At 31.7% G+C, this 12,151-nt stretch overlaps 1 protein-coding gene across 2 annotated transcripts in view; it reads right to left on the reverse strand.

The window, feature by feature from the left end:
- Ns3 (nucleostemin 3) overlaps positions 1-12,151 on the reverse strand; it is a 74,194-nt gene that overhangs the window by 30,247 nt on the left and 31,796 nt on the right. For both annotated transcript variants that reach the window (XM_085823725.1, XM_085823722.1), the window contains exons 8-9: positions 11,483-11,824; positions 3,300-3,401 (exon numbers count right to left, since the gene is read on the reverse strand). In XM_085823725.1, coding sequence (XP_085679851.1) covers positions 3,300-3,401; positions 11,483-11,824 — 444 coding nt within the window. The remainder of the gene's footprint in view (positions 1-3,299; positions 3,402-11,482; positions 11,825-12,151) is intronic.

The following is a 12,151-nucleotide window of genomic DNA, read 5'->3' on the forward strand; positions in this document are numbered from 1 at the left end:
ACCCAAATCAGACAAACTGACGCCTCTATCTTTCAGTTCATTAATAATTTTACTATCGTTCACTTTTGGTACTGTGCCACAAATTTTGCTCTCGGAAAGTGCTTCGATTTGAAAGGAGAAAGTTTCATCTAATGGCGAAATCAACAAATTATAAACATCGTGAATCTGCGTTCGCGTTTCTCTTCCACTGAATAACGAATGCTTCAATTTAATTTGCCTTAATGGTTTTAAATTTAAATTCTCTACTAATTTTTTACTGACAAACGAATGATGAGAACCTGTATCCAGTAATGTGCGTACTTTAAGCTCAACATTCTTAAATTTAATTTTAACTATTAGAGTCATTAAATAAACATTTTCTGTTTTACAGTTATTAGTTAATGTACTGGTTTCAGTTACGTCCCTTTTAGACTTTTCATTTGCGCCTTTTTCTTGGCGATTGGGACACATTAAAGAATGGTGATTTTTATTACAGTACATGCAAGAATTTTTTACTTGACATGTTTTAAAAGTGTGTCCAAATCTGAAACATCCAAAACAGGCCCCTTTTTTAATTAATATATTTTTCTTAGCTTCTAATGTCATATTTCTAGCAGAAAAACATTCTTTAGTTGGGTGCCGTTTTTCACAAAAGAGACAGTTAAAATTGCGCTTACCTGGGCTCTCAGAATTTGATGTACTTACTAACGCAGCTGAGGTGGCAGAATCTGAATTTTTATTTAGTGTATCCTTTTTCTTAGAAATATGATTAGAACCAAACCCAGTGCGGGCTAACACGACCATCTCTTCTCCTTTCACTTCTTGTTTCAGAAAATTCATCAAATTTTCAAGGCATCGGTCATCAGGCTGAAGTGCTTCTTTTAAATTTCTGTTTCTCTCCCAAGCAATTAATATTTCTTCGGGCAGGCAGGATTCAACTAAAGGCGTTAAGAAATCACCATACTTCTCTTGCGTTCTTCCAAGACTTTCTAAAGCTCTAATCTTGGTTTCTAAATCATCGTAGAGAGTGGGAAGATCCGTCTTCACACGTCCACTGCTTGCATTACGCATAACCATGCTTAGAAGATCTCTGACGTATATCTGTACAAGTAAGTCTTCTCTTCCAAACCTCTCTCGAAGCTGGGCGATTGCTTTCGGGTAATTCGACGCCGTTGCCGGAAAGCTCTCCACTACCCGTGCGGCTTTGGACTGAGGAACAACTGCTTGCAGGAGATACTGGAATTTATCTTCATCTGGAATCGTCGGATCTTCATGGATCTTCGAAAACTGGCTCCAAAACGTCAAAAATTCTTTTGCTTCGTCGTTGAATTTCTTTAGTTCGATCTTCAGCAGTTTAAATTTGCGCTTCTCTGGTAATTCAGTAGGTAAAGGATTCTTCGACAGCTTTTCGATTTGAGAACACAGTTCAAAATATTTATCTCTATAAGGCTCAGAAGAAATAAAATCTTCTTCATATACCTTTTCAGCTTCTTTAGATTGTAGAATTAGCGACGTTACTTCCTTTTGGCAAATTTCAAGTCGATTAAACTTGTCTCTAAGCTGTTGTTCCAAAATCGAAAGTAGCTTCAAATCAGGAATATCTGATTTCAGTTCTGCATCAATTTTGTTTGCACATGTGGTAAAGGAAGTTCTTAGACATTTTCTTTCGGTTTTCAGCTGTGTAAGCTCCATTTTCAATTTATTTTAGCTGTTATCGTGCCCCACGTTGGGCGCCACAATGATATGTTACGTAAGGCGTTACGTTCGAACAATGGCTAGCTCAGAAGGGATTCGTAAGTCATCTACCCGATGAATTAACAGCTATCTTGTCATAAATGGAGTACTTCATTTAAACTTAAGCAAAGAGCTTTATTTACACATAAAGACAAGTTAAAAGAATATAAAATATTTATCTAGCTACAATATCTATCTAGCCACATCATGCAAACATCGTTCTTAGCTAACTAAACCGGAACTGTTCGTTTTCCTCTGGCGTCCCATGACGTCAGTCTCTATCTGGCTTTTGATTCGTTGGCTTAGTGATGCCATTCCCAACACAATTGCTTACTACAACGCAACTAAGTTGTGTGGAGGTGATTAACCAAATGGCAATGAAGTATACTGTTAAGTTTGCTTCACGGAGGTGGCTAGTGCAGATTTTTTATAATATTTTGGACCTTGCTATCAATGCCTGGGTTTTATACAAAGCAGTATCTGGAAAATCTATTAGTAGATGGCTATTCATTCAACACTTAGTTGAAAAACTGAGAGAAAAGTGTGTTCTCTCTCAGCGAAAAAAGGTGACACATGGGTATATAGCAACCACTGAAAACGACAGACAACAGGTTAAGCGTAAAGGAGTCCAATGCCACAGTTCAAAATGTGAAAATAAAACCCAAGATTCAAAATGCAAAGCATCTATTTGTGGTAAATATAAAAAACTCATTAAATAAATTGGATTTTTAAAATGCCGTAAAAGTAGTAAGTAACTGGTACAATTTTTATTTTTTCTCTACAATTATGTCTAAACTTAAATGATATACTCCATTTTTCCATCAAAATTAGAAAAATTATGTTTTATTTTGTTTAAAAGACATGTTATTATAACTTAAGGAAATAAAATTTTAAATAATATGATTTTCTAAAAATTTAGATAATTTCCGTTGATTTATACTAAATGTAAATTCTGAGATATATTGATTGTTACATAAAAAAAAAAAAAAAAAAAAAAAAAAAATAGCTAACTAAAGTAATCACTTGTACGTATTTTTAGGTGTTTTCTATCTAGAATCAAAATGACCTGCACCGCGGTGCTAGGCATATCGGAAGTCCTGCGGTTCTAGTGTTAATTACTAAAAAAAACACAGTTTGTAATTATATAAAAATACCATGATGTGCAAAAACATTTTAGCTGTAACAACATGCTACAAATAATAAAGAAATTTAGTAAAAGACAAATATAAAGTTCAGAAATCACATTAATTATCACTTCACAGGCAGCATAATAAGACTTTGTGTGGTCTACACAAGCTTGCAAAAAATTGGTGATAAAAATGCTAATAATGAGTTATTTGGTGATGAATGATCAATATTGATGAGGAATCTAAATCTAATTAAGGCATCAATTTGTTTAACAAAGATTTTATATTCATTTTTGCACAACAGAGAAAAACATCCATATTGTTAAGATGATTTTTGTTTTAACCAAACTATAAAATATGAGCTTTAGTTTTTCATATTAGTAACAAAATCAGAAGTTTAGAAGGCATCACACTCCAGCATTAAAATGTAACTTTTTTGGTCATAATCAATATTATTACCTGAAAATGCTTTGTTTTCCCAGGAGTACGAGAAACTGAAACCTTTTTGCTCATGAGGATAGCATTTATTGTACTACTCTTGCCAACGTTTGGATAACCAACCTACAAAAGATGCATATAAAACATAACTCTCGCTCAATTGCAGAATACTTGTATTAAGTAGACATAAATAGGTAAGCAGTTAACTACAACAAAGCATGCTCTGGTTACATGTCTAAGAAAGGATGCCTTTGCAGCGAATTTTCTAACGTTATTTGTTCACATTAATATCTAACAGACACATTTATATCAAAACCTTTTATATTTTAAAAGTTAAATTTGTATTTTTAAATCTTGAAAATACTCTCAAGATATTACACAGGAACAGGTAAAACAGTAAAGTATATTATGCAATAATCGTATTATGTAACATATAGAAATTTATATAAAACTCCAAATGCAGCCATCATATTAGAATAAAATATAACTACATTCTTAAATGCTATTTCAAACTGCTTTAAATATTTTACTTCAAAATATCTCCTCTTTTAATTCAAAATACTCTTCATTAGAAAGATTATAAATTTTACTTGCATCAAATTTACAATGAAGAGTATGTATAAATTAATTACATAATTAAACTTTAGTCACACATCTTAAGTCTGTCCTAGTATGAAAAGACAGCTGCATGATTGTTCTATTATAGGAACATTTCTTCAATTCTCAAACCGCATTACAGCAAAACCATATGTACATTGCACCCCCCCCCCCAAAAAAAAAAAAAAAAAAAAAAAAAAAGGGGGGGGGGACAGTGCTATATTTCCTGTTCTACTGAGCCGATTGACAAAATTCAAAGTGCGTTTTTCATGTCTCGAAAGCATGAAATTAGGATATATATTAGATTTATATATAGCACTATTCTAACATAGGTATTTTGACACAAAATTGGACTTTTTCTGAAATAACATATCAATATTTTTCCATATTTCGAATCTACGACTCAAATTATGCCAGAATACCAAGTTTTGTAAAAATCGTACAAGTAGTTTTTAAAATATCAGCTCTCAAAATTTTAGCTCCTCAATGTTAATTGAATTTGGTAAATATTTATTAATATCTCTTTTTTTATTAAACTTTTATCATTTTTCATTTCACATTTTAAAATTTAGGTTCATTCCAAATAAAATTTACCCATTTTTTGTGTTTTATTTTTTAAATTTCTATTTTTAAATAATTTTTATAAATTTTTTGAAAAAACTTTTGAATTATAACCTACAAAATTTTTACCATCATCTTAAAGTAGGTGTATTTTTAAGCATATCAGCAAAAAATTAGACTTTTTTATTCAAAATTTTCTAAGATATACATGAATTTACATATTTTTGCATTTTGAAATTTGGCATCTTTTTTTTGAGCAATAATATCGCCAAATGTGGTCTATGGAATTTTGTTACAGTGAATTGCCACAGCTATTTTTAACCTTAAATTTCAAGTAAAATTTTACAGAGAATTAATTATATGAAATTTTTTCCCTCAATGATGCGTAATAAATATTTATTAATACTATATGAAAAGCTATTTTTTTAAAATTATAGATGATATTATTCAAATTTTTAACAATTTTTTTAAATTTCTTTCTTCCTTTATAAAGAAAAAAAAAAAAAAAAAAAAAAAAAAAAATAAAAGTAAATTTTTACCTTCGGTGTTTTATCGTCTGCTACTTTACTTCATTCAAATCTAATTGTCTAAAACTGAGAATTTTCGTTTAATGTTTATTTGAATTTTATGAAAATATTTTATGACATTAACAAAATAATTTATTTCTAAACCAACTGTTGCTTTTGAAGTGGCTGAAAGAGCGGCTGATACAATCATCCATATTTTTAAAGCATAGTATATTTTTATAGAAACATAAGATTTAGAATAATCATTTATATAAGTCAAATTATGATATAAACATACAACCCTCTAGAGACTGAATTAATGGAAGTTCAATGGTTATGTAGAAATGATCTGCAGCTACTTAATGGCTGGATAAGTCAGCAGCTTCTGTGGACAAGTAAGAATAATTATATAAACGACACACTGGATTCAATTAACAACGAGGATACGATGTTTATTAAATGAATTTAAGAAGTTTTAAAACAAAAAATCAACTCATTTTTTATTCTAAAATGTATTTTTGAGCATAGCGTATTTTCATTATATCCTTCAAATTCTAATTAAGAATGTAATTGTCAAGAACTGAATCCTAATCATCAGTAATATAATAAGTAATTATTACGGTTATTAATAAATCCTTCTTATAAAGTAATTGCAAATATTTCAAAAAAACTTTCTGTCTGAATGCAAATATTTTTAATTTTATGTTAATCAAGAGTGCACACGATATTATTTATTTGCACTTCAATTTTTACTGTCAGCTCTAGTAGAAGTTACAAATCAATTATATTTAATTAAGAATTGGATTGGATTATTTAATTATGGCAAAGCACACGAGGGCTATCTGCCTAAAGGGAGGGATGCCTTCGTGGAGGACTTTCTAAGGTAAACTGGCTCATCTACACGTTACACATGGGGAAAACCACGAAAATGCCCATGGCAGCCAGCCCGTTCGCGGGATTCGAACCTCAGACCGGACTACCAGTAGTGCTCAGCATCTTTACCGCTCGGCCGCTGGTGGGCTATTTAATTAAGGAATGACCATCTAAATTTAGAAACAGCGTACTGTAACAGCAAATCAATTATTGGCGCCGTATCTTTCATGTTACTCCCGATTGGCAAACTACTTGATTTTTTAAGAGTAATCGGGTTTTGCTAGTAACTTCATTTGGAAATCGTGCTTAAACTAGGTTAGTTGGTTATTTGAACTTAGAAAGAACATGGGAGCTATTTGGTTAAGATGCTTTCAGAGAGAACCTTTGTAAAGAGAACCTAAAAATCTATGAAAACCAACCATGCAGCCTGGCTAGACTTCGCAAAAAACAATTAGTATTTAGCAATCTTCAAATGCTAGGCAACTGGTGAGCTGCAATTAAATCTCCAATTTAATATTTTATTTGTAAATATTTAAAATTCTGTTGTATTCTTAGACACAAAAAGCAGAATTTAAGTTTTCTTAACTTGTTAGTAAACTACCAAGCCGTAGTGCAAATGAATATTCAATTTCTTTTACAATAATTGTATTCACTTAATATTCTTGGAATATGAGCTAAAGTAGAAATGTTCTCGGAAGATTAAAGAAGTGTTTAAATCCAGTGATATAAGGTTTGTCTTAAAAGCTCAGGATCAAAACGATTCTGCAATTGCCCGAATAGTTGACTTGTAAATGGTTGTGAATTAAGCAGATGACTTTTAATCTTACGTTATTCAGTCAGAAAACGTATTCCAAATGTTTTGTATTGCATGACAATGCATCTTTTCATTATTCAATAACCAATCGGAGAACCGCTTGTGTTCCGAAAATAAGTATGTGTATTCAATTGTCTTGCATGTTCTTCAAATTTGTCTTCTTGTGATTTTGTTTCTTTCCCCAAAACTGAAGTTGTCTCTCAAAGAAAAGTTTTTTGACATTGAAGAGACAAAAGGAGTATCACATCTACTTTTAGAGGCATGTCAAAAACAGATCTCTACAAGCCTTCTCTTCCATTACATGTTGTGCAGTCAGACAAAATGTTACATCAGCGTAAATTCTATAATCTATTTTTATTACACTCTGATTAGTTTATTAACATACAGTGAATATATACTAAATCTTTTACCTCAGCTTAAGTGATTCGGAATTTTTGACGGAATTGTTGTCAGAACTAGGACTTAGAAGATAAGTCAATTAAATATTTCGATAACCCAATAAATTCAAGGTCGAATTTCAATATTTTATTTTCGAAAGGAGGGGAAATTTTTTCAGTTTTGGTCTATTATCCTAAGTATATTTGCTTCGATTCTTTGTTTTTCCACAAAAGCGAAAAATTTACGTATGATATACATATAAAGCATAGCTTCAAATTAAAATTTAATAATATACGGAGTGGTTATAATTAAAGTTCCACATTGAAACGGTCATAAAAGGAAAACTACTCGATCAAATGTTATCAAACTTGGAAATCGTGTAAAGGAAATCATGGGAATTTATTTCTGCGAAAAAAAGGAAGTTCGAAACCTCACCACCAGGGGGGAAATGGCGCTGTATGCAATATTGTTAAACGAAATATGGGTCGGAATCTAACTTAACCTTTTGCTACACGGGTTTAATATGTTGTATACACTTAAGAAACTTTGAAGTAGGCAAATTACCATTTAAAGGCGTTAAATTCGATAAATGTCGAGTGCGCCATCCCTGTAAGTGAGAAATTCGTCCGTGAAAACCACGAATTAGCGATTAGAAAATGTGAGATCGCAAATCACTCGCACAAGCATGTACAATCAGGAAATCGTTTTCTTACAGATCACTAATTTGTAATTTTTGAAGCCTGAATTCGGCCCTAAAACATGAAGATACTGATTCAAAACGTTTTTAATCGATTTGGGCCAAAGAAATCCCTCATGTTATCTATCTAGTTCCATTGCATTCTCCTACTGCATTCGATTGCATAGCAGTCAATGCATACCGTTTAGTGTAGAACGACAGCTAGTTTTATAACTGAACCATTTTTCTCTGAAAAGCAGTCGACAGCTGGACCACCGTGATTGCAGATCACTTAGAGTCAATGTTAAAATGTTTCGTGATACATGAACTGCAGTAACATACTATTTTAGATACTACGATTTTTATGCAGGGCTCGGCCCCACCTCACGTGTGTCACACAGTCACTTAGGCAACATTTCACGAATGAACGTCTTATAGGCCAACAATTCCCCTCTTTCCACCAGACCTCAACCTCTGTGACTTTTAGCTATGGGGTTATCTTAAAAGTACTGTTTATGGTGATAATCTAAACAATTTGGCAGAAATGAAATATGTGATACACCGACATGTCCGTAACATTCCTCCTGATATGCTAAGAGCTGCTGTTGAGAATGCAGTAACAGGATTTAACTTGTTTCGGAAAATGCTGGACGCTACATTGAACATGCTATGTAACACGTTTCGGAAACTATTAAACACATTTTAAACAGATGTTTTTATGTCTTATTTCATTTAACAATCTTGTATACAGCGACATTTGTTCCCTGGTGTTGAGTTTTTGATCTCTTTTTTTTTTTTTTTTTTCCGCGGAAAATAAATTCCCATAACCTCCTTTACACGATTCCCAAGTTTGATAACATTGGGTACGGTAGTTTTCCTTTTATGACCATTTCAAATTTCACTTTAATTATAAACACCATGTAAATTAAACTTTAAAAGTTTGACAGTTTGGTTCAAGTCCCAGCTGTAAAAATATATATATAAATATAATCTTTTATATTAATCCTCTTAGAAAGAATGTTTTAAGAAGCTAATTTTTCTCTTGCGCTATAGATTTTATAAAATAACATGATCTTTAATATGATTTAGATTGTTTTAGCCGATATAAGAATCGGGTCACTCGGTGGTACAGAATAAAACCTGCTGGACTGTTTTTTTTCTTTGTCATTTAGCAAAAATCTTTCAATTAAAATATTTATCCTTTGGACTTCGCTTTAAACTTTATTTATAGTTAAAATGACTAGAAAATGAAAAGCTGTCTTCAGCTGAAACGCAATTCATGTAATTGATATTTTAAAAAATTGACAAGAATACAAAATTTATGGAAGTCTAGCAATCGAAAAATCTTAATTTTCTTGTGTGAGCACTGAAAATAACTGTAGAAGGAAAAAAGAAAATTAGGGAGAAAAGTAAGCAAAAATTTGCAGGGAAATTTGGCTGTCAGACATACCAAGATGTTTCAAAAAGTTGGACGCTTTTGAATATACTTTCAGGATACTTCAAAGAATTTAGGTGTTCAAAGAAAAAACACTTGGACGTGTACACCAGCAAATACCCTAATTTGAGCTTATGTAACAGAAAAGACAAAAACGATATCATTGCAGATTAAAGTGAAGAGCGACTGGTTTTAGACTATATGGTTACATAAATTTAAATTACTTTATAGAACATAATATTGTATCATAAATGGAGAATCTCATGATTTTCTCAGTCAAATTATTTGAAGATTCAGGAGTTTATCCAGTGATGTATGTGGATGTCACCTAAAGATGTTTTTTTCCTCTCCTGATGAAATAGCGGCCGAGCGGTAAAGTAGCTGAACACTGGTAGTTCGGTCCGAGGTTCAAATCCCACGAACGGGTTGGCTGCATGGGCGTTTTCGTGGTTTTCCCCATGTGTAACATGTATACGAGCCAGTTTCCCTTAGAAAGTCCTCTACGAAGGCATCCCTCCCCTTAGGCTAGGAAAAAAAAAAAAAATAGCCCTAGTGTTCTTTGTCATAATTAAATAAACCAAAACATCTTGATCAAACCAGTCTTTCCTTTCATCTCATACCTTCAAAATGTTTAGCCTCTAAAGACTGATAAAGGCTCTGACCAAATACTTCGTGAAGAACTTTCTAAGGGAAACCAGCTGGCATACACGGAACACATGAGAAAATCCACGAAAACGCCCATGCAACCAGCCCGTTTTCCGGGATTCGAACCCCGGAGTGAACTACCAGTGTTCAGCGAATTTACCGCTCGGCCGTTTGTGGGCCTTTATGAAATGGAAGGCAATAACTTTATTTAAAATGATTGTCCGAAATATCAAGATATTTTGAAAAGTTGGATGCTTTTTAATATACTTGCAGAATGTTTAAAGAAAAAGAGCAAGAATAAATAAGAATGCCTGAAGAAAAAGAGAAGAAAAAATACATTTTTGCGTAGAATAACATTTTAAGAAACCAAATGTAGGATAAAATTGAGTAAAGCAATGGGCACAATGATAAAACTGGTTAAAGCAGTGTATGCAAGTCATCCTAAGTTAAAATGTCGGTTATACATCTCTCTTATTTATATATATCTTTTCGGAACAGAACATTGAAAGTCGTGTTAACTGTGCTTTACTGTATTTTCTCTTTTAATATATGCAGTTTTCAAACGCATCGTAGTGTCGGTTACAAAGTATTCTTCCGAAAGAAACGCAATTCAAATAAACAAAATCAAGTTCTGGAAAATTTATATTAATAAATATATTTAAAATGCTCTGTTTGAAGGAATAAATAGAAAATTTTAAACAATTATCTGAAGAGACAATGCAACACAAACAATTAAAATAAAAGTATAAAAATTTAAAAATTACCTAAAATAATAACAATGACAATAAATATATATAAAGAAAACAATTAAAAAAAAATAAACGTTGCACCTTTATTTATGTAGTTTGAATAGGTAAATAGAAATTTTTGAAACAGTTATTTGAAAAAAAACCATGCAACTTAAACAATTAAAATGAAATTCAAAAAAGAAAAAATTACTTAAAATAATAACAGTTATATAATTAAAACTATAATATAAAGAATAGTATTTGGAAAAAAGGAACGATGGTGACTTTTTTTCCTCTCACGGGAAAGGAAACTAGGTTGCCATATATTAAGAAGTTTGCCAAGTGAATTATTCTTGGCGCAAACTGAAAACAATGTGCCAACATAAATCTGTGAATTTCTCTGTAAATTTCCCTCCAAATTTTATAAAATTTCATATTTAGGTGTAATTTGAGTCGTAGAATCGAAAAATGTAAAAAAATTGGTATGTTATTTCAGAAAAAGTCCAATTTTGTGTCAAAATACCTATGTTAGAATAGTACTATACATAAATCTAATATATATCCTAAGTCACGCTTTCGAGCCATCAAGAACGCAATTTGAATTTTGTCAATCGGCCCAGTAGAACGGGGGATGTAGAACTGTCCCATTTTATGAGCAGTGTACCTATAGTTGCATGTACTATAATGGTAAGGACAGTGAGCGTCTCGTATTAAGTTGCGAGCTAAATTGAATAACATTACAGGTCTAGAACTTAGTATACATATATTTTACACTCAGAGCTCTTTCCTTCCTGTCTGTTTTCCTTTTTGACTTTATTTCTGATGCAGAAAAAAATGACAATATTCATCGGCTAGCTTAGTATTATAAGTGCCTAACAAAACAATAAAAATGTAAAGCTATTAGTAATTAACTAATTGTACTGAAAAAGTTTTTGTTTCTTTTTGTTTCCCTTTAAAGGGAGGGGAGGAAAAAAAACAGAGTTTCACTTACAAAGCCAACATTTAACACAGGATTACTTTTTTCAATGGATTTACCAATGGATTTAAAAAATGAAATAAGCCCATCTTGGCACAAAATATTTGGACTGTTTTCTATTTTGTTTGAAGAAATGGCTTCTTCAGTCAAAGTGTGAGAAACATTTTCCTCAGTTGATGCAGAAAAGGTGTTTTCTTCAGTCGACATAGAAGAAATGTCTTCTTCAGCTGAAGTGGATGAAATGTCTTTTTCTACTGAAGTGGAAGAAATACCAGAAATGCCTTCTTTAGTTAAAATGGAAGGAATGGCTTTTTCAGTTGAAGAATCATCAGATGCAGTCTGTTTTATACTGTTATCCTAAAGCATTAAAACAAGATATATAAATACACAAAAACTAAAGTCTAAAACATAATTTAGAATTGAAACATAATTTAGACTTGGTCTAAAACACTTTCAAATAAATTAAAATAAGAACTACAAACATCACTTAAGGAAAATGTAGTGTTACAAAAAGAGGGGGGGAATCAGAATATAGCTTTTGCAAAATTTTGGAAAGGGATACAGGATTTCCCCCTCTTTAGTACTTCAAATTTAATGCAGAATCTAGAGTTGGGGAAAATTTTCCAATTTATCAATCAAATATTTGTTGCTATAACCATAATATAAATTAATTTGCTTTAGAAA

Source organism: Stegodyphus dumicola, chromosome 1 (assembly GCF_044657685.1).
Source record: "Stegodyphus dumicola isolate Sdum_Otavi_A_Nest chromosome 1, ASM4465768v1".
NCBI classification, from domain to species: domain Eukaryota; kingdom Metazoa; phylum Arthropoda; class Arachnida; order Araneae; family Eresidae; genus Stegodyphus; species Stegodyphus dumicola.